The sequence below is a fragment of the Protopterus annectens genome, chromosome 8.part0, assembly GCF_019279795.1.
Source record: "Protopterus annectens isolate FY-2018-M chromosome 8.part0, PAN1.0, whole genome shotgun sequence".
Taxonomy (NCBI): domain Eukaryota; kingdom Metazoa; phylum Chordata; order Ceratodontiformes; family Protopteridae; genus Protopterus; species Protopterus annectens.
This window is the reverse complement of record NC_056741.1, coordinates 750,211,115-750,233,070: the sequence shown is the minus strand read 5'-3', so window position 1 is coordinate 750,233,070 and position 21,956 is coordinate 750,211,115. Positions and strand designations below refer to the sequence as shown.

The 21,956-nt window shown below is 42.3% G+C and overlaps 1 protein-coding gene across 4 annotated transcripts in view; it reads left to right on the top strand.

Moving 5' to 3' along the window:
* CLK2 (CDC like kinase 2) overlaps positions 1 to 21,717 on the top strand; it is a 747,936-nt gene extending 726,219 nt beyond the window's left edge. For all 4 annotated transcript variants that reach the window (XM_044080210.1, XM_044080208.1, XM_044080211.1 and 1 more), the window contains exon 13: positions 21,017 to 21,717. In XM_044080210.1, coding sequence (XP_043936145.1) covers positions 21,017 to 21,199 — 183 coding nt within the window. In that variant the 3' untranslated portion in view covers positions 21,200 to 21,717. The remainder of the gene's footprint in view (positions 1 to 21,016) is intronic.
* The last annotated feature ends 239 nt before the right edge of the window (positions 21,718 to 21,956 follow it).

Below are 21,956 nucleotides of genomic sequence, written 5' to 3'. Positions count from 1 at the left end.
AGCTTGCCTGCACATCCCAGTAAGGGAATCTTGCAGGAAATACCTACGCTTCAGGGCAGGCTCTCTGCACTTCCCTTTGGCTTATCTACTGCACCCAGGGTATTCACAAAGTGTCTAGCTCCAGCTATTGCATTTTACAGGCAGAGAAATATTCAAATTTACCCATACTTGGGCGATTGTGTGATTCAGGCAGAGAGCCAGGACTTGCTATTGCAACACCTGGAATTCGTAAAGAAACTTCTAACCTCACTGGGGTACACCATCAACGAAAAGAAAGCTCACCTAGTATCCTGCCAACAGATTGTATTCCTGGGAGCAAGCTTGAACACAACTTCCCAGATGGCATTCCTCACTCTGGAGAAATAAGTTTATTTGACAACCTACTTCAAACTATTGGCCACAAAACCCCAGCTATCTGCAAGGAAAATACTGCAATCCCTGGGGTTCATGGCCTCTTGCATTCTACTAATTCCATATGCAAGACTGCATATGAGCAAACTCCAATGGTATCTAAAAAGCTTATGGTGTCAACATTCTCAGGACCTGGAAACAATGATTTCTATCATTACTTGTTTGAAAACAGAGTTCCTTTGGTGGGAAAAGGCCTGCTACCACAACAAGGGACTCCCTTTCACTCTACCCCCTGCTGCCCAAACCCTAACAACAGACTCATCAGACTATGCATGGGATGCTCACATGGCAGGGCAGTGCATTCAGGGCAAATGGAACCCGAAACAGATGCACCTGCATGTCAGTCAAAAAGAAATGTTAGCCGTACAGAATGCCTTCAAAGACCGTATTCTTCCAGGACAACTATTGGTGAAGACAGACACCACCACAGTTATGTGATACATAAACAAGCAGGGGGGAACCCACTCGTACCCTCTCTGCAGACTAGCCATGGCTCTGTGGAACACAGCCTTGAGCTACCAAGTACACCTACAAGCTCAATTCCTGTCAGGCAAACTAAATTCACTGGCAGATGACTTAAGCAGAAATCTCATGGACCCACATGAACAGAAACTAGAACCCAAAATATTCAACCTCTTGAGGAACAGATGGGGGACTCCAGAAGTAGACCTGTTTGCCTCCCCTCAGAACTACCAATTGAACAAATTCTGCACAAGAGCTCCCCACAGTCAAGCTTGGAAAGTGGATGCCCTGTCCTTTACCTGGGAAAGCCTCTCTGTTTATGCCTTTCCCCCTCTGCCTCTCCGCTCGAAGGTTCTATTAAAGATCAAACAGGACAATCCAAGGACAATACTGATTGCACCAGACTGACCACACCAGCACTGGTACCCCCTCTTGCGCAGTATGACACTGCTGCAACCATGGCACCTGCCTCAAACCCCTTCCCTGCTGTCCCAGCAGGCTGGCCAGATTCTGCACCCTCAGCTTCAAACCCTGAACCTTGCAGCCTGGCTAATTCCTTGAGCTCTCCTCTAGCATCCCTCAGTAAGCGGGTGCTGGATGTCATTCTGTAGGCAAGGAGGCCTAGTACTAGAAAATCCTATGCTGAAAAGTGGAAAAGATACTGTTCCTGGAGCCAGGCTCAGGGGATGGGCACAACGGTGCCCATCTTAACTCATATTCTACAACACTTAACAAAAATGCACCACAAGGACCTATCCTTCTTGTCAATTAAAATTCATATCTCTGCCATTTCAGCACATTATAATACTGAGCCACCCCTCTACTCTCACCCCTTGCTAAAACAATTCCTTGGGGCCAAAAATTTAAGACCCCCCCCCCAGGAGAGCTCCCACTCCAGCCTAGGACCTTAACTTTGTATTGGAAAAGTTCACCCCCCCCCCCCCTCCCTTTGAGCCAGCTGCAAAAGCACAAGTTGAAATTCCTTTCTTGGAAAACAGCCTTCCTTCTAGCCATCACTTCAGCAAGACGAGTTTCTGAATTACAGGACCTCATGGCAGTGGAACCCTTCATTATCTTCCATGCAGACAGGGTTTCCCTCAGGACTAATCCTTCCTTTATGCCCAAGGTGGTGTCGAATGTGGCCTTAAATCAGTCCATTCATTTGCCTACTTTTTTCCCTAATCCACAAAACAAAGCGGAACGAATACTGCACTCTCTGGACATGCACAGACAACTTATATTTTATTTGGACAGGACTAAGCCTCTCAGAAAATCTGAACAGCTGCTAGTTGGCTTTGCTGCAGGGGCAGAGGGGAAGACCATTTCAAAGCAAACAATTTCCAGATGGATAGCCCATTGCATTAATTTCTGCTGCAAGCACCATGGAAAAACCTACCCCACATGGGGATAAGATCACATTCCAGGGCTGCATCTACCTCTGCGGCTTCTCAGAGGAGTCCCTACCAGGGACATCTTAGAAACTGCTACCTGGAACTCTGTACATACCTTCACCAAGCATTGCCACATGCCTATCTTTTCTAAATCCAGAGCTGGGTTTGCCACTGCAGTCTTGCAGGGCTTAATAGCTGGCCCTAATGCACTTTAACTTCCTCCTCCCTTCCTTAGCTTTGGGAATCAACCCAAATGTGATGACTGCAACAGTGAAACACGAAGAACGTAGTACAGTTGTGTACACTTACCATAAATGTAGATGTTCGAGTGTATTCACTGTTGCAGTCCTGGTTACCCTCCCTCCAGCCCCCTGACTTCTCTTGGCTCTACCTTTCCTTCTTGTTTGGTATATTTATTTTTTCTGGTGTATTTGCTTTTTGGATGGGGGTGTACCATGCCATGTAATTGCTTCCTATTGTGGGGGCACCTGACATCTAGTGCAAGAAAAACTGATGTAATGGCATCTGCTGCATGTTTTATACCCCTGACGACCTGACGTCATGGAGGAAGAGACAGCATCCAATGCAGAAATCCGAAGACTCTGGCATTCAGGCCGACTGAGGGCTACCTGCAGACAGATAACCTAAATGTGAATACTGCAACAGTGAATACACTCGAACATCTACATTTATGGTAAGTGTACACAACTGTACTTTACCAAACAACTCCCGGATGTTCCACCCAGTCAGTTGGAAACAGCAACAATACAGATGCAACAGTTGCTAGAAAAATGTCATCCAAGAGGTCCCACCAGACCCGATAAGATCCAGTACATACACGAGATTCTTTTTAGTTCTAAAGAAAACAGGAAACTGGAAATCAGTTTTGGAACTCAGCATGCTAAACAAGTCAGTCATGCATACCAGGTTCCAGATGGTCACTGTACAGTCCATTGTACCCTTTCTGGGCAAGGACGATTGGATGTGCCCAGTTGACTTGTAGGACACATGCTATCACATAAAGATGAACAGATAATCCAGGAGGTATCTTCGCTTCCGAGTAGGAGTCGGTCACTTCCAGTTCAGAGCATTGCCCTTTAGTCTCATCATGGTCCCCAGTGTATTTACCAAATGTATGGTAGTGATGGCAGCTCACCTGAGATTGCAGAGAATCTGGGTGTTCCCTTATCTCGATGACTGGCTTATCACCTCCCCAACCAGGCATCGACTGGTACAAGCGACAAATCAGGTGCTATAGACTTGTTCGACCCTGGGAATCACCATAAATCATCAAACGTCACAGCTACAACCCACCCAAAGACTAGAATTCATCGGCGCATTCTTCGACACGCCATCTGTGATTGCATCCATTCGCTTATCTCACAGCATTAGAAGCCAAACCAGAAAGATCATTTGCGGGTTCAAAGATGTCTGTGAAGAAAGTGTTACACAGACCTGGATTCACTGGCGGCGGCTATTACTCTAGTAACCCTGGCAAGGTACCATATGGGAGTTTTACAGTGGATGCTACTAACCCAGTGGTCCTACCTTACTCACCATATGTCTTTAAGGATAACACAAACTTGCATGGACTACCTTACATGGCGGGTTCAGTCAGATCACCCTCGGCAAGGTCTCCCTTTCATCCCGCCCCATCCCAAGGCTGTAGTGACCATGGAAACTTCCCAGATAGGGTGGAAGGCATTATCTGGGAAGGACAGTTCAAGGCACTTGGTCCCCCAAGGAGGTCAACTTGCACATAAATGCTCTAGAGATGAGAGTGGTGCTGTTAGTGTTGCAAGCATTTCAAGGCTCCCTTCCTCTAGGAATGAATGCAGTCCAAACAGACAACATATCAGTAGTTTGGTATATCAACAAACAAGGAGGAACCAAATCTTATCCCCTGTGTCGAGAAGCCCTCAGAGTTGGCAGTGGGCGATAGCCTTCAGTCGTTTTCTGGTAGTGACGCATTTTCCGGGGGAAGTCCAGCATGATAGCAGACAAACTCAGCAGGTCCATTCGGTTACCTCACGAGTGGTCCCTCAACCACTGAATAGCAGAAATGATTTTTCATCAGTGGCGCCAGCCCTGCTGTGACCTGTTTGCAACCCCCTTGAACAACAAATGCAGCAGCTTCTTTGCCCTAATTCCCCCCTGCAGGGGGGGTCACAGAGGGATGCTGTTCTCCATGATTGCCCCCCCAGTCTGATATATGCCTATCCCCCAATCCCCTTGATTCCCAAGTTTTTACAGAAAGCATCCATATTGAAGACCAGAGTAGTCCTCATTGCTCCTTACTGGCCTCGACAAGTGTGGTTTCCTGTTTCTGTGGCCTCACCTGCTGTCACCCCCATGGATTCTGGATTCAACTCCAGACCTTCTGTCTCATCCAGCAGGACTGATAAATCTCAAATTAACTGTATAGTTTCTCCAGTTCCAGTGATTGCCAGGCAATCTATGCTGTTTTCTGCAGTCAGCTCCATTCTATTATCATTTCATAAACCATCTACTAGAAAGTTGTACAAAAACAAGTGGAAATTTATTTTTATTTTTTTATCTGGGCCGAACAAAGTGATATAGAACCCTTTTCAGTTCCCACATATGCAGTTCTGCAATTCCTAGTGCAGTTGTTTAACAAAGGAGCAAGTGCATCTACAGTTAAGGAACAATTGGCAGCAATTTCCATTTAGGATTTTGAATTCTTCCTTAGCCTCAGCAAAAATTTGTAAAGTATTTCTAAAAGGTATGTTATTACTAAGACCTCCCTTGAAACATCCTGTTTCCCCTTGGGACTTACCTTAGTTCTTCAGGCTCTAACTCATCCTCCCCTTTGAACCAGCAGCCAAGTGTTTCTTGGAAGACTGCATTTCTAGTAGCCATAACCTCAGCCAGGAGAGTTTCAGAAGTTCAAGCGTTGTCTTCAAAACCCCCTTACCTCATCTTTCATAAGGACAGAGTTTCTTTTTGTACCAATGCTTCTTTTCTACCAAAGGTAGTATCAAAATCCAGTATTACTTAGGCTGTCAACCTACCAGTGTTTTTTCTCCACAGGTAGTTAACCTTAATTGACTGGTTCTAATTTCCATGAGACTTGTAAGAGAGAGAGAGCTGTGGTCTTTCCTAGTTTAAAGATGTAGTTGAAAACAGAATACAGTTAAAACAATATGTTAAGAAAATACACCACCGTAAACAAAATAGCAGAAGGCAATGAAGCCATACAGACTGAGAGAAAGCAAATTAACTCCCTCACAGCAGTCTGTGGCAGAGTCTGAGTGAGGTTTTCCACCTACTGCAGTCACCAAGGATGACATGCTTTCTCAGATTCGAGGCATGGTCTCCCGTTACCACTTTAACTCTTTGATGTGTTTGGTTTAGCTGCTGCCTCAGGTTATTTACAGAGTGCCTGGATGCAGCATTTGCTTACTGCAGAACTATAGGCAGTCACATCTACCCTCGAGTCTTTCTAATTTTCAACCGGATGTGAAGTGGTCTTTGCAGTTTACAGTGAACATCTTTTAAACTTCATTGTCATCATTCATCTTTCCCAAGTCAAATCTGACACCATTTAAAAGAATGTATTTCCTAGGGTACCTTTGTTGGCTTTAGTGTCCAGAAGACCTTTCTTCCTCCACGTAAGCTGGCAATACTAGCAGACGAGTTTTTGATGGCACTTTTATGTTACTTCTACAATCCTGATGGTAAACCTTGTGCTAAATGTGAGGAAGCTTCAGTGGGATCATAAACACAGCCAGTCACTGGAGAAGATAATTCCCACTCCACTTTGCATCAAGCAGGAATTGAAGTGATGCCCATCCAGTTCAGACAGAACTAGTGGGTACTGTACAAACTGGACCCTGCCAACCACGTCCTGGCTATAGTTGCCTCTGATTTAGACTAGGAGATCAAAGGACATCAAGATTCAGAGCAAATGGGACTACACCCAGGGGGCAAAAGCATATCAGTGCAAAAGGAATGCTTGCTCTGAACTAAGCATTCAAGTCTATATGGACAAAAAGGAATACTAAAAGTGCCAATAGGTAGCATGATAGTCATGTGGTAAGTAAGCAGAGGGGGGCACTCTATCTTACCCACTTTGTAGGCTGTCAATAACTGCTTTGTAAATAGCTATACTACCAGAAGCAAGTTTAAAACTAGTCTGCCTCACATCCCAGCTAGAGACTCACTAGTGTGACTTCCTGAGCAGATTCTTAAGAGTTGTATATGGATATATTCCTACAGATAGGTCTGGCTTCGGAACTTCCCATGTACAAACTGTTTGCTTCTTTTAGGCATCATGTGCATGTAAACGTTCTGCTGCAGGGCTCCACACACAAAACTTTTGGGCAGTGGATGCCCTGTCCTACAAATGGGCATGTTGGTTTCTCGATGCTTTATTTCCAACACCCTTTCTCCTCAGTGATTCAAAAGGTAAGGCAAGTGGAACAAAGTGTTGTTGTAATAGCACCCTTTTTTGTCAGGCTGTCTGTGCAATTGAACCCTCCTATAACCCTAGGCAAGGGTTCCCTGATATGCCCTAACATAAAGACTCTACGGCTGACTGATCTGATAATTTGTTCCTTCTTCCCTTCAGGCAACGCATTACAGAAGATGTGCTGAATATTCTGAGGAAGACTCGGAAGTCATCTACATGTTAGACTGTCTGGTGCTAGAAGAGAAGTTAAGACCTTTTCTTGGCCCCAGTGTCCATGATTCTGTTGAAGATGTCTGAGCTGTTTAGTGAGGGTATGTCTCTGAACTGCCTCAGTCATCATGCCTTTAGGTCATCCTTTTAGCTTCATGACTGCCGTTCAGTTTCATAAGGAAAGTTTACACCTGAGACCACCAAAGAAAGGAATTGCTTCTCTGCATGATCTGTACTTTCATTAGACAAAGTTCACGCCATCTCATCTTGAATTATTTGCCACTGTATCCTTGAGATTTCTGTCCTGGAAAACAGTCCTTTTGCTTGTCATCACTTTAGGCAGGAGAATATCCAAGCTGCAAGTGTTAATAAATACTTAAAAGTATTAATGAACATGGAGGTATTTTTAGAGTTCCATAAGAATAGTGTCAGTGACATCTGAATGAATCAAGCCATACAGCTACATGCTTTTTTCAACTCCCAGAACAAGGATGAGAGAATTTTACACCACTTGGATGTGTATAGGCAGTTGAGATATTATTTAGACAAAATCAGAAATATTCAGGATGACCTTTTATGCCCTTTGCTGTCAAGACAAAGGAAAGTTTGATTTCTAAACTGGCAGTTTCTAATTGCTGACTTACATTTCCTTTTGCTGTTTGCACTGGGGAGGAAGCATGTCATATCCCACAGTGCAAGAGGAGCAGCTGCCACTGTGGCTTGCCTTGGGGGGGTGAACATACAGAGCATCTTGGAGGCAGATTATTAGTCTTTAGCCCATACCTTTTCCAAGCATTATAGGTTGGACCTTGCCTCTAGGGAAAGGGCTGGGTTTGCTGCAGCCATCCTTCTTGGCCTCCTACAGCATGTTCCTACTAAAACAGCCACCTTCTATTTCTTGTGAGTTCTGGTTATGATTCCAGTAATTAGTACTCCTGCAACAGTGATTCATGCAGTTGTGTGTGAACTTTTCATAATAGTAGATGTTTGTATTGTTGGCAGTACCGGTTTCTCTTCAACTTGTCCTCTTTTTTTTTTTTTTTTTTTTGTGGGCATTCTAGATCTAGATAGAGTGGAGTACCTTCTTATTCCTTGAACTAATTTCCTCTCCTTTCCCTTGACAAAGCCTCTGGTCGGGATAGGCTGTGAGACCTCAGATTCACTGGGTTGTTTTCCTCTTTAAACATCCTTCCATTAGGGTGTATTTTGAAAAGCCATTTCCTAAGTCAGGACCATGCCCAGGATCCAGGCAGGGATTCTTTATGCAGAGACTTCAGCAAAAACGACCTGACTGTATCATATTGGACACTTGTTCTGCACTGGGAATATGCTGACTGCCCACAAGGGCAGTCAGCCATTCGTCAAAGAGGGGGGAAAGCATGCTGAGCACTGGGAGATGGGCCAAATGTTTGGTTTTCTGCAGCAAAAGTTTCAGTAGTTAGTGCTACAGCAGTGAGCCACTCAAACATTTGCTGCTGTGGTATGTTCCTGCACAGTTGTATATTCTGCACCCACTTTCCTTAGTAGAAATGGTCATTGGTACACTGAGGCTTTAAGAGGTTCAGTTAGCAGCAGGGATGCTCTCAACTCAGTACTCTTTAGGTACTCATTCGTATAAAGAGGTACTCTGCATCATGCTGTAGTCCTGAAAGTCCAGCAGTAGAAAGTCTTTTGTCAAAATGGAAAATGTTGCCCTTGTAGTGCAATGCTGAATTTCCCAAGCGGAGTCTACAGAACCAGTAGTTTTGCAGTACTTAACAAAAATGTTTCTCACTGTACTATCTTGCATGTCAAGTCAAGGAGTTTTCCTTAGAAAATAAGCAAATACAGCATGAACTAGTCAATTTACCCATGTTTTTGGCTCCTTGAGATGTTCTTGATGTCACTGCTTGTTTTAGTGGGATGTTTAGGCATGGAATGTTAATTACTGCTGTTACAAGACCAGATAGCAGACTATGAACAATCATTTGTTTTGTGTTTCAGTACTGTTCTTGTGTTTAAGTACTGTTCTCTCTGAGTGGCAGTGATGCCAGAGAGCGAGTATATAAGTAAGTGGATGAAGAGGGCACAGGGAGGTTTGCCACCCTGCAAAAATTTTATTTAGAACTTTCACAGTCTTACAAATTCCCATTCTAAAAGCCCTTTGTATATACTCAAGGTGTAGTGGGCTTTGTGCAGAAATGTGCAAACTATTGTGTTTACGGCTAGTGAATATTGAAGTAATACAGCAGACGTCTTCTCAAGTTACACCTTTCTGCTACTGCACCCTGCTTGTCTCCCCTTGAGAGCCTACTTTTCTCTGCCCATTCCACAGTAAGCCAATATCTGAAAGGGGTCCTGCACTTCAGTCCTCCTCTGATACCTCTGCCGAGCTTTAATTTTGTGATTGTGAAGTGAGCACTAGCACTTTTTGAGTCCAGTGCTTATTGCAGCACTCAAATTCTTCTCCTGGAAGTTAGTTGGTGGTGGATGGTGACTCTTACTTCAGCCAGGGGGGTCTGTTGAGCTTCAAACCATCAACTCCAAAACAAATTGCAATGTTTCACAGTGACAGGGTGAACCTTAGTTACCCGTTTGCTGTCTGTGCCCCCAGAACAGCAGAAAAAAGATATTACATTTGCTTGATGTACAGAAGGCACTATGTTATTACTTCACAAAGGACAAAAAGTTTCAGGTAGTCTGAATAGCTTTTTGTAGCTTTCATGCAGTGCAGGCCTGTATCCAGGCAAGTGCTGTCAAGTGGCTGCCTCACTCCATTGCTTTCTGTTATGTGAAAAACAGAAAAGCCCTGGCATGTCCTGTTAAGAGCCCATTCTACTGTGACAGCACCTACCACTCCAGCTTTCTCCAGCCAAAATGCCTGTGAGGTGGTCACATGAACTATTGCACACACAAGCTAGATATCTTATCTTGGAATGGAGTAGGTTTTAACATTACAGTACTGCAGGGCATACTGTAAGTGCCACCTTATCATTAGGGTAGCTAACTGGATTATAACTCTTCCACTGGATAAGGAATGAACCTGCAGCAGTGATCTTTATGGTGATCTTAGTACATCCTACACTGCTTTGTGTGGCCTAGTGGTGGAAGAAGGAAATGGTCATTACTTGGTAGTAGTGGCCTTGGAATTCATGTGGATTCCCCAGAGGATCCAAATGCATATGATGTTTGATAATTTGAACTAAAAGGGTGAAGTCTGGTGGCTATCCTATTCAAACTGAAGACCTGGGGCATTACCTGCCCGTAACATGTGCATACTTACTAATAACTTTTATGCTAAATAGAACTGAAAGTGGTGTAAGTTGCTTCCCCTTTAACTGTGCATCAAACCAGTTACCTGGGAAAGAGAAGAAGTTTCAACCTGAGGACATCTGAAGACACCGGAGGTCAGACTGGAATGACAGATACCTGCCTATGATTTAATTCTCGTGGATAAGCAGTTGTACTACTACAGTGATCCTGTAGCTCAACCATGTGCTATTATGGTAAGTGCACTGACACAGCTGGTCTGTAATGATATGATGAAAGAGCAGGAGATGTTTTAGTTTTCATATGCGGTAAATAGATTTAAAATGCAAGTGAACAGCTGGCTCAGAGGCTGTTTACTTGCACTAAAATGAACCATCATAGTTTACACAAGTGTTGGCGGTGCTGACTTAATTGATATCCCAAAAGAGCTGTCACTTAAGCAAGGTGGCTTCCTGTTGAAGGTGACAGGTAAGAGATGTTCATAGGTTCATACTAGGCTATCTGCCCTAGGGCATTTATAAGCCTAGCCAGAATGTGTTTGGCTTTCCCCACCCATTTTAAATTTATTTTGCTATGCCCTTTTTCAAGGTTAGTATACTGTGCCTCTGTCTAACAGTGACACAGAAGTGATACCCGGGGTAAACCTACGATCTCCCATCCACTCATCAAGATTCCTCTTGAAGAGAGTCAATGAGGGACTCTGCCTAACCTGGACTGGGATTTTATTCCAGAGTGAAGGGAGCCTCTGGGTTATGAATCTGTCCCTCCAGCATGTCCTATTTATTTCAGTGCTGAGGTTCAAGTCTCTCGAGCGCATAGCTCAATGGGATTTGGATTTTCTGAGGTGCAGCATGTCCATTAATTCCGGGTTGGACATGGCTTTATACGTCAGGCACAGATCGCCTCTGAACAGGCGGTATGCCACTGAGTAGAGCTGGAGTTTCTTTAACCGGGCAGCATATGGCATCTGTTTGAGCCCTTTGATCCTCTTGGTGAGGTACTTTTGGGGTCTTTCCAGTTGCTGCAGGTGTCTGGTAAGGTACATCCCAAAAGGGGCATTGTACTCAATTATGGGCCTGATGAGGGATGAGTAAAGAGGCACGATGACCTCCCTGATCTAGATGTGAATCCCTTCATGATTAGGTGGGCTATATAAAATGTTTTTCTAACCACTTTGGCCACGTGGTTGTCAAATGAGAGATTACTATCAACTTGGGTCCCCAGGTCCCTAATTACTTCTTCTGTACTTAATGGATTTCCACCTATGTGGTAATTTGTGGGCACTTTGTTTTTGCCAAAGGGATGACTATACACTTTTGGCATTTAGCTTGAGGCCATGGCTCTGGCACCAGTTGTCTGTTTCTATGAGGCCCTTTTGGAGGATGCTTGTGTCGGCTGGAGAGTCGATTATGGCCCAGTTTGCAGTCATCTGCGAACTTGGTCAGCCACAGTCCTTCCGTGTTGGCTTGTACCTCCGAGAAATATATACCGAACAAGAGAGGTCCCAGGACTGAGCCTTGTGGGACACCACTTGTAACTGGTTTGAGTCTGACATGGCTCCAGCAATTCTAACCATGTGGGTTCTGTCCTTGAGCCAGTTTGCAATCCATCTAGTGACATAGGGGTTTATATTTAAGCTGGTGAGCTTATCTATAATGCCCGAGTGGGGTATTGTATCGAAGGCTTTTACGAGGTCCAGGTAGGCTGTGTGGACCACCTTCCCCTTGTCAATGGCCTTGGTGACGGTTTCAAAGAAATCAACCAGGTTTAAGAGGCAGGATCTGCCCTTAACAAAGCCGAACTGGGTAGGATCCAGTGTTTGTAGGTCCCCAATATCTTTATTTATGAGGTCCATGATGATCCTTTCCATAGCTTTGCAGACCAAGCTAGTCAGGCTTATGGGGCGATAGTTTCCAGGATCCGTTGAGGCACCACCTTTATGGAGAGGGACCACTGTTGCTGTACGCCACTCTTTGGGCACATATCCTGTAGTAAGGCTGAGATTGAACAGTAGTTTTATGTTTGGGTTTAGCTCTTCTTTGAGTTCATGTAGGACGCAGTCCGGGACACCATCTGGTCCCATTGATGCTGTGTTTTTTGCTTTGGAGAGGGCGGCTCTTACCTGAGCATCTGAGATGTCAGGGGGGCAGCACTCTGCTGGAATAGATATTTGCCCTTTTGGTGGGGAGAGGGGGGAGAAGTTTGCGCTGAACCTGTCAGCTAGGATGTTGGCAATGTCTCTGGGTTCGGTGTATTTTTTGTCATTTTGGACTAATTCTGAGCATATCTGGGAATTACCACCCAGGTTCCTAACATAACTAGAGAAAGCCTTGTGATTATCCTTAGTGTCTTGTGCAGTTTTTCTCTCTAAGCTGGCCTTAGACCATTTTATGTGTGCCCGTAGTTTTTTGCTAATACTGATCAGTGATGCCTTCCCTTTTTGGGATTTTGCTTTATCATTTAGTAGCTTCTTCCTTCTATTGTATAGTTTGTTTATGGCTGAGGTCCACCAGACAGGACGTCTGCCTTTGGAGGATTGGGTCTTGGTTTTATTTGGGATCGCATGATCCATGCATTCCCGAAGGTGTTCATAGAATGCGTTTATAAAGGATTCTGCGGTCTGGGCCGTATTTTCCACAGGCCCGGGGGCTTTGAAGGATTCCACCTCAGTTTTGAGGAGTGTAAAATTTGCTTTAGAGAAGTTTTTCACTGTGGTTTTCTGGGCAGGGGGTGGGGTCGGGATGTGAATATCCAGTGAGATTAGTTTATGGTCTGATCTTACCAGTGAGGGATACACTTCTGGTCTGGAGCATAGAGTCCCCATGTTGGTGATGATCAGGTCCAGTATGTTTTCCCTCTTGTGGGAATGGTAACAAGTTGTTCCATAGCATTTGAGTTTATAAATTCTAGGAACCTTTGGGCTAGGGTGTTGGAGCTAGAGTAATGCTCCCAGTCTATGTTTGGGTAGTTGAAGTCGCCCAGTATAATGGTGTTTGGAGAGACCTTCATATTTTCCAGTGTTCTCAGGAAGGCCGAGTGGGGTTCCTGGGTTTGGGAGGGTGGTCTGTAGCAGGCTATAAACTGGAAGGCAGTTTTACCCACTGTTAGTTGCACATGGATAGTCTCTGATGCTTCGTGCTTTGCCACCAACCTGGAGGTGTGGGTATCTTTGATGAATATCGATACTCCCCCTCCTTTTGTGGTTCGGACCAAGTTTTGGGGCCGAAAAGCATGGTATGAGGTATAACCTGGTAGTGCTGGGGTGCTCTCGGGAGCCCTGAACCAGGTTTCTGTTACTGCACAGATATCGATGTTCTCCATGCTAAGGAGAGTTTCGAAAAGTGCATCTTGAGGTTTAGACTTCTGGCGTTGAGTAGAATTACTCTTAGTTTCTTATCCCTTGTGTTACCTATGGAGGTGGGTTTGTCTTTTGAGCCTTGCCTAAAAAAGGCACTATGGGGTAGCAAGAGCCTTTGCCAATATCCGAAAGCCCAGGGGTGACAGGTGCAAGCCGTCCCTAGCGAAGCATCGTGGCTTGTCGAGCATATCATCCCAAGCTGACAGGCATTGGATCCCCTTTGAATGACACCAGTACTTAAGCCAATTGTTGAAATTGATCATCTTGTCTTCATATTGTGGCATCATTCTTGGTGAGGGTAAGATGCTACTCAAGGTCAGGGTCATACCGGCCTGGGCTACATGCTCAGAGAGCTCCTTTATGTCTCTTTTCATGTAGTCCAGGGAGGTACGTCTCAGGTCATTCACACCAGCATGGACAATGACTGAGTCATATTTGTACTTGCTTGGAGTGACCTGAGTGCTTGTGTTATGTGGCGGATCCGAGCGCCCGACAGGCTGCTCACCGTGACCCTCTCCTTGTTCAGCCTGGTGAGCGGGATGTCAGTGTGCCTGACGATAGTCACCTATTACAAGTGTATCAGGTGTGTTGTTTAGTCTTAAGGGCTGTGACTGTTTGGCACACTGGCTTTGTGAGATATGTGTTGCACATGTTTTGTTTTGGGGTAGCGGCTGCTTGGGTGTCTGCTTTGGAGGTCTCTGCTGCTTCGGCAGATCTTTATTTAGAGCCTCCGAGTATGTTTTTGTGTGATTATGTGTTTGGTTTGCTGTCGTGGTAGGTCTATGTGAGACTGGAATTGTAGTGAGTGTGGTTTCCTTCTCCTCCTGACTGGTTATGCCAGTACTGAGTTGAGAGAGCTTGGCCTCCAGTTTGGCTATATGATTGCATCTCTCACATGTGTTGGAATTTGTTGGGAGGAGGAGAGGGTTGTCTTTGTACATGAGGCAGTTGTAACATTGCCTCAAAATTCCCAGATTCACCAGCTGGACCGGAGAGGAGATTGACAACTGACGTTTGGACATGCTAGAATAATATTGGGAATTCCTTAATAATTGAAAACCAGGGCCAGTGGGGAGTGAGGGTGTAGTGCTTTTAATTTTTAGTGCTGACTTATATAATTGCTTTAGTGAGCAAGTGCCAGGTAACTTAAGTGCAATGTGTTGCAGGTAACTTAAATGCAAAAACGACAAACAGTAACTTTCTTTCAAGTGAAACAAGGAAATAAGTACAGTAAGCAATGCAGATATCACTAGTGATCCACAGAAGCGCTGAGAAGCCGCGTATTAGGTGGAATTAGCGTTCCAGGGAAATAACAAGCAAACAAACAACAAGCATATAAACAAAGCTATATTCAGCAGGCCTGGATCTAGTCTATGCTACAGCAAACAAGGTGTACCAATTTCAGTAAGATACAGTTCAAATATTCAGGCACTATAAACCTTTAACCAGAAATTCCCAGCTCAGAGGGCAGAGTCCAGCCTCTTCTCCCACAAGAGTGCAGACCACAAATCTTCTTAATGTAAAATAACTGGCCTGAAGCCCAAGTGCTTAAACCAGAACTAATACACTTTAAGAATAACAGACACTGGGCTCTCAATCAGCAGTTCCCAACTTAGAAGGATGAAAGCTACCTGTCCTGCCACCACAGTGCATTCCACAAACCTTCCTAATGTAAAACAACTGGTCTGAAGCCCAAGTGCTTAATCCAAAAGACTTAGAATGGCAGCTAAACTTTAATCAAGTTACTACCAAGCAGTAATAAATACAATTGAATACTTTAGAGAATGCCTGGATTAGTGCTCAAGTTACACAAACAAAGCTAGATCCAGCAGGCCCGAATCCAGTCTATGCCACAGCAAACAAGGCGCACCAACTTCAGTAAGAAGCAGTTCAGATATGCATGCACTATAAGCCTTCAATCAGAAATTCCCAGCTCAGAAGGGCAGAGTCCAGCCTCTCCTCCCACAAGAGTGCAGACCACGAACCCTCTTAATGTAAAATAACTGGCCTGAAAGCCCAAGTGCTTAAACCAGAATTAATACACTTTTAGAATAACAGACACTGAGCCCTCAATCAGCAGTTCCCAACCTAGAAGGATGTAAGCTCACTACAGTGCAGACCACAAACCCTCTCAGTGCAAAACAACTGGTCCGAAGCCCAAGTGTTTAAACCAGAAGGCTTTAGAATGAGTTACACCAAGCAGTAATAAATACAACTGAGTACTTTTAAGATGATGCAAAAGTAAAAAAAAGTAGGTAGAAACACAAGTACAGTAAAAGCAGATGAAATTTTTTTTTTTTTCTGAACAAGTGCTGAGATCAAAGAAACAGATTTGAGTGCTGAAACTAGAAAACTGGCTAGTTATAGGGAAAAAAACTAAGCTAGAAGGCTTCCCTCCAACACAGAAGGGCTTGGGGGCTCAGAAGCCTACAAATAGTCTATACCACTTAACAGGAAAGGCAGGAAACAAGCTTAATTTTTTTTCTCTGTTTCCCAGATGCTCTCTTTGTACACAGTAGGAGTGCCTGAAATCAGAATATGATCTCACTGCACTCAGTTGAGTGAGCAAATGAGATGGGCCCAGAAGGAGTATCCAAACACAAATTTACAAGAGGCGGGCAGCTGCAAGGCCACTAAGATTAACACCAAAACAAAAACAGGGAGGGTGGGTGGGACTAACTGAAGAGCAGAGTGAAAACTTCCAGTTGAGCTAATATTCCTTCCACACAGTTAAAATCAATTTAAATACTGTATTTTTTTGAAAAAAAAAGCAGATAAAGGTACTTAAATTCTCTTATACGTCCAGTTGAATATAGCAAGTTCTTAGCCGGCCAAAGCTGAGGTTTTTAAGCAGAAAATATTTCACACTGTACCACTTAAATAGGCAAGGACAAGAAATCAAAGAATGTGACTACCCCCACCTGTAATTACTAGCAAATAACAAAATTCAGCAAACGCTGACTAACTTCCAGTTCAGCTAATATTCCTTCCACACTGAAGAGCAGAGTGAAAACTTCCAGTTCAGCTAATATTCCTTCCACACAGTTAAAATCAATTTAAATACTGTATTTTTTTGAAAAAAAAAGAGCAGATAAAGGTACTTAAATTCTCTTATACGTCCAGTTGAATATAGCAAGTTCTTAGCCGGCCAAAGCTGAGGTTTTTAAGCAGAAAATATTTCACACTGTACCACTTAAATAGGCAAGGACAAGAAATCAAAGAATGTGACTACCCCACCCACCTGTAATTACGAGCAAATAACAAAATTCAGCAAACACTGACTAACTTCCAGTTCAGCTAATATTCCTTCCACACTGAAGAGCAGAGTGAAAACTTCCAGTTCAGCTAATATTCCTTCCACACAGTTAAAATCATTTTAAATACTGTATTGTTTTGAAAAAAAAAAAGCAGATAAAGGTACTTAAATTCCCATATACGTCCAGTTGAATATAGCAAGTTCTTAGCCGGCCAAAGCTGAGGTTTTTAAGCAGAAAATATTTCACACTGTGCCACTTAAATAGGCAAGGACAGGAAATCAAAGAATGTGACTACCCCCACACCTGTAATTACTAGCAAATAACAAAATTCAGCAAACACTGACTAACTTCCAGTTCAGCTAATATTCCTTCCACACTGAAGAGCAGAGTGAAAACTTCCAGTTGAGCTAATATTCCTTCCACACAGTTAAAATCAATTTAAATACTGTATTTTTTGAAAAAAAAAAGCAGATAAAGGTACTTAAATTCTCTTATACGTCCAGTTGAATATAGCAAGTTCTTAGCCGGCCAAAGCTGAGGTTTTTAAGCCTGTGTCCGCCATTATTGACTGAAGTTCTCCGTGATTTACCAGGAAATCAAAAAAAAAAAAAAAAAAAAGATCTTGAGGGACAGGGCAAAAACCTGAGACAAAACCAGTGAAAGCTGGCAGTTTGCTTTAAAATCAGGACATTTGAGAGGTACTCCCACTTCAGGGGAAAAATATGTTCCAAACAAAGTGCCTTTTAAGTGTGTGGAAAGCTTCCTGCTTCCCTACAGAAGATTTGCCATAAAACTAAGAACTTGTGATGGTGGTTAGATTAGTTATGTGGTAGTTTGGGATGGGAAAAATGCTTAGAATAAGACGCTCTGTTAGTAAATGTTTTGCATATTAGTTTCTTTCCATTGTTATAGTATAAAAAACAAAAACGGTCGTAGGTAAAAGCAAGGTGCAAAAAGGAGCCCAAACAAAATGAAAGAAAATGCACCGAGCTAGCACACTGAGAACGTTTATTAATAGACAAAACAGAAAATGGTGAGCGCTTTCACAAAAAGTTGCTTCATCAGAGAACAGTAAAAGGCTTGCACTCTATTTAAATAGTCAAATATCCATTACTCAATTAACTAATTAGGGTTAGCAAGCTGTACACAATCAAATTCAAGAGAAGCTTACCACAGTGAATCCTACAATAAAGATGCACTATGCATATAATGTTACACACAAAGTTACTAAGCATATATAACCACACTATATACAGTGTAAAAAAACATGTACATACATATATAAGATAAAACAACTACAGTAAGACATATAAAAAACTACTAAAAACATCTAAAATATCTTCTAAAAGATCTAAAAATCAGTGCATGAGTGGTCGAGCCTTCAAAAAGGGAACCAAAGTAGTAGTGGCAGCATTCAACCCAGGAAACTTCTCAGCGTTAAGCTTCAGTATCCATTTTTGCTCATGCCCCTCTGTAATATTTTCTATGTCGCCACCCCTAGGGTTCGTATAAATATGTTGCAAAACCAAAAATTTAAAAGAATGTGAACGATCATTAGACATAACGTGACAGGCCAGAGCACTGGATTGTTTACAGTTGGTAATGTCTCTCACATGTTCTAAAATACGATCTTTCAACATTTTATTCGTTTTGCCTACATAATAAGCATGGCATTGTTGACAAAAACAAAAATAAACATCAGTGGTTCTACAATCTGAATATTGATTAGAATGTAACGAAAAATGCCTGGTAGGATGCACATAATTATTTTTGTTATAAACAAACTGACAAGCACTACAGTTCCTACATGGAAAAGTTCCACGGCGAACAGAGTGAGTTAACTTTTTGCGTGTTTCCCCATGGCAAAGGTGTTGTTTAAGTGACTTGCTATTCTTAAAACTGAAATGTGGAATCAGTCCAACCTTGTCTACAAGGCCAGGAACTTCTTGTAAAAGGTACCAGTATTTCTTAACAACATCCACATATTGATTAATGTTGCTAGAAAACTGGAGAACCACTCTAAAGTCATTCTCAGCTGTAGCACTGTGTGTTGCATCTGCGATCGCTCTGTTGTGATTATAAGGTTTGCACCTAGTATCTCTAAGCTTCCAGGCATCAGATATTGGATTATCAATGTCTGCACTAGAATATCCTCTAGCCAGAAACTCAATTTTCAAGTTATTCAATGCAGCTACTGCATCAGTGTCATTACTATGTAGCCTGAGTGTCCTAAAAACTTGCCCTCTTAACACATTCCTAGGAATGTGTCTAGGGTGCATACTAGATTTATGCAGCAATGTGTTCTTTCTAGTTGGTTTATGGTATATAGTACTGCGGAGATTATTCAAATCAGATTTACTGATTTTGACATCAAGAAAACTTATGTCAGTGGCTGAACTCTGGTGTGTAAACCTTAAAAAATCAGTTGTTGAATGCAAATAATCCAAAAGTTGGTCTAGATCAGAGCCGGAGCCCTTCCATAACATAAAAGCGTCATCTACAAACCTAACATACCACAGTATTTGTCCAAAGAAAGGATTAGTGGCAGACAAAATGTTTTGCTCTTCCCAACTGACCAGTGCTAAGTTGGCGTAGCTATTGGCACAAGCAGTGCCCATTGCCACGCCAACTTAGCACTGGTCAGCTGGGAAGAGCAAAACAATAGAGCGATCGCAGATGCAACACACAGTGCCACAGCTGAGAATGACTTTAGAGTGGTTCTCCAGTTTTCTAGCAACATTAATCAATATGTGGATGTTGTTAAGAAATATTGGTACCTTTTACAAGAAGTTCCTGGCCTTGTAGACAAGGTTGGACTGATTCCACATTTCAGTTTTAAGAATAGCAAGTCACTTAAACAACACCTTTGCCATGGGGAAACACGCAAAAAGTTAACTCACTCTGTTCGCCGTGGATCTTTTCCATGTAGGAACTGTAGTGCTTGTCAGTTTGTTTATAACAAAAATAATTATGTGCATCCTACCAGGCATTTTTTGTTACATTCTAATCAATATTCAGATTGTAGAACCACTGATGTTGTTTATTTTTGTTTTTGTCAACAATGCCATGCTTATTATGTAGGCAAAATGAATGGAATGTTGAAAGATCGTATTTTAGAACATGTGAGAGACATTACCAACTGTAAACAATCCAGTGCTCTGGCCTGTCACGTTATGTCTAATGATCGTTCACATTCTTTTAAATTTTTGGTTTTGCAACATATTTATACGAACCCTAGGGGTGGTGACATAGAAAATATTACAGGAGGGGCATGAGCAAAAATGGATACTGAAGCTTAACGCTGAGAAGTTTCCTGGGTTGAATGCTGCCACTACTTTGGTTCCCTTTTTGAAGGCTCGACCACTCATGCACTGATTTTTAGATCTTTTAGAAGATATTTTAGATGTTTTTAGTAGTTTTTTATATGTCTTACTGTCGTTGTTTTATCTTATATATGTATGTACATGGTTTTTACACTGTATATAATGTGGTTATATATGCTTAGTAACTTTGTGTGTAACATTATATGCATAGTGCATCTTTATTGTAGGATTCACTGTGGTAAGCTTCTCTTGAATTTGATTGTGTACAGCTTGCTAACCCTAATTAGTTAATTGAGTAATGGATATTTGACTATTTAAATAGAGTGTAAGCCTTTTACTGTTGTCTGATGAAGCAACTTTATGTTGTGAAAGCGCTCACCATTTTCTGTTTTCTGTTTTGTCTATTAATAAACGTTCTCAGTGTGCTAGCTCGGTGCATTTTCTTTCATTTTGTTTGTTCTTTCCATTGTTATTGGATGAAAAAAAATGTTCTGCATAGCCTGCCTTAAAAGTGGGCAGCTACATTTCCTTTGGCCCACTGAGATGGTGTTTGCTACTGTGTATCATAGTGAGTCTTAATTGTAAATAATTGAAGGGATATGGAGTAGGGTTTAGCATGGAATAAGGACTTGAACGTGTCTAGGTTATTGGCATTGCCAAGAGACAGTTTGTCAGTTACATAGGAAGGCTCGAAGGGTGATAGTTGATTTTAACAGGCCCAGATAGGTTAGATAAATCTTACCAGGTGAGGTTGCATTGTGCCTTAAGGGAAAAGTAAAATATGACTTGCTTTTCAGCTCTGTTTTGGTCTTCACTATTAAACCTGTTAACTGCTGAAGCCGGAAAAAAAATTAAGAATGTTTTATGTTAATATGTTTATTAGTGCAAGCATTAACTCCATGAGGATTTTTCTTTTTTTCTAGCGATATATGCTGCATGACACAGGTGACCACCATCAGCTGTTTGACTTGCTAGAAAGAATGCTAGAATATGAGCCATCCAAGCGAATTACCTTACAAGAGGCAATAAAACATCCCTTTTTCAACTTACTGCGGGTGGAACAGTGCCTGAGAAGTTGGGATTGCAGTCGTGATATTAGTCGATGAAGAAGGCTGCTGACATTTTTTTGGCTTTGCTGAGTTTGTTTATATAAAGCCAGTTTTATGGCATGTTGAGTTTCTGTTAAACAGATTGGTGCTTTGAAGGTGTGTTTTTTTATAAAAGACGTACCTTGACTAGCCTTTGCTGTCTTCCAAGTATTTCATATACAATGTATATGGTTTATTGATTTCTGATCACTCTTAAGTATGTGGTTGGGTAGAAAGGAAGAGAGCTATGTAAATATTTGCATATATGTTTCTTTATATGTACATGTTTACCTTTCAGATGATAGGTGTTATTCCTGTGAAGCAATTGCATTTTGGAATGTTTCCATTGATTTCAGCCCCACAGTCAGAAGAATGCTCATAAACAGCATTACTCTGGTAATTGTTGATCAAAGTGTTTCTAAAACAGTGATTTTAAGTGTCCCTTCAGTATGGATTTATTAAGGTAGCATATTTTCTCTTAGACACTTAATTTTGTTCATTGTGATGTATGTACATAATAAACTGTTTCTTAAGAATGTGGTGTTAAAGCTCAAATTTGTTTCACACATTAAACATTATGGCAATAACTTTGAGGATATATAGAGATGAAGAACCGATTGCTATAAAGGTTTATAAGAATTTAAAGAGTTTAGAGAGGTTTAACTTTGTGTGGCTTATAAGGGCATGAAGTTTATTTTAATAGGGTTACACATGAGTTGCAAGGTCACATTATGATATGTTGTTTGATGCCTGTCACCACCGTGCAGAGTATTAG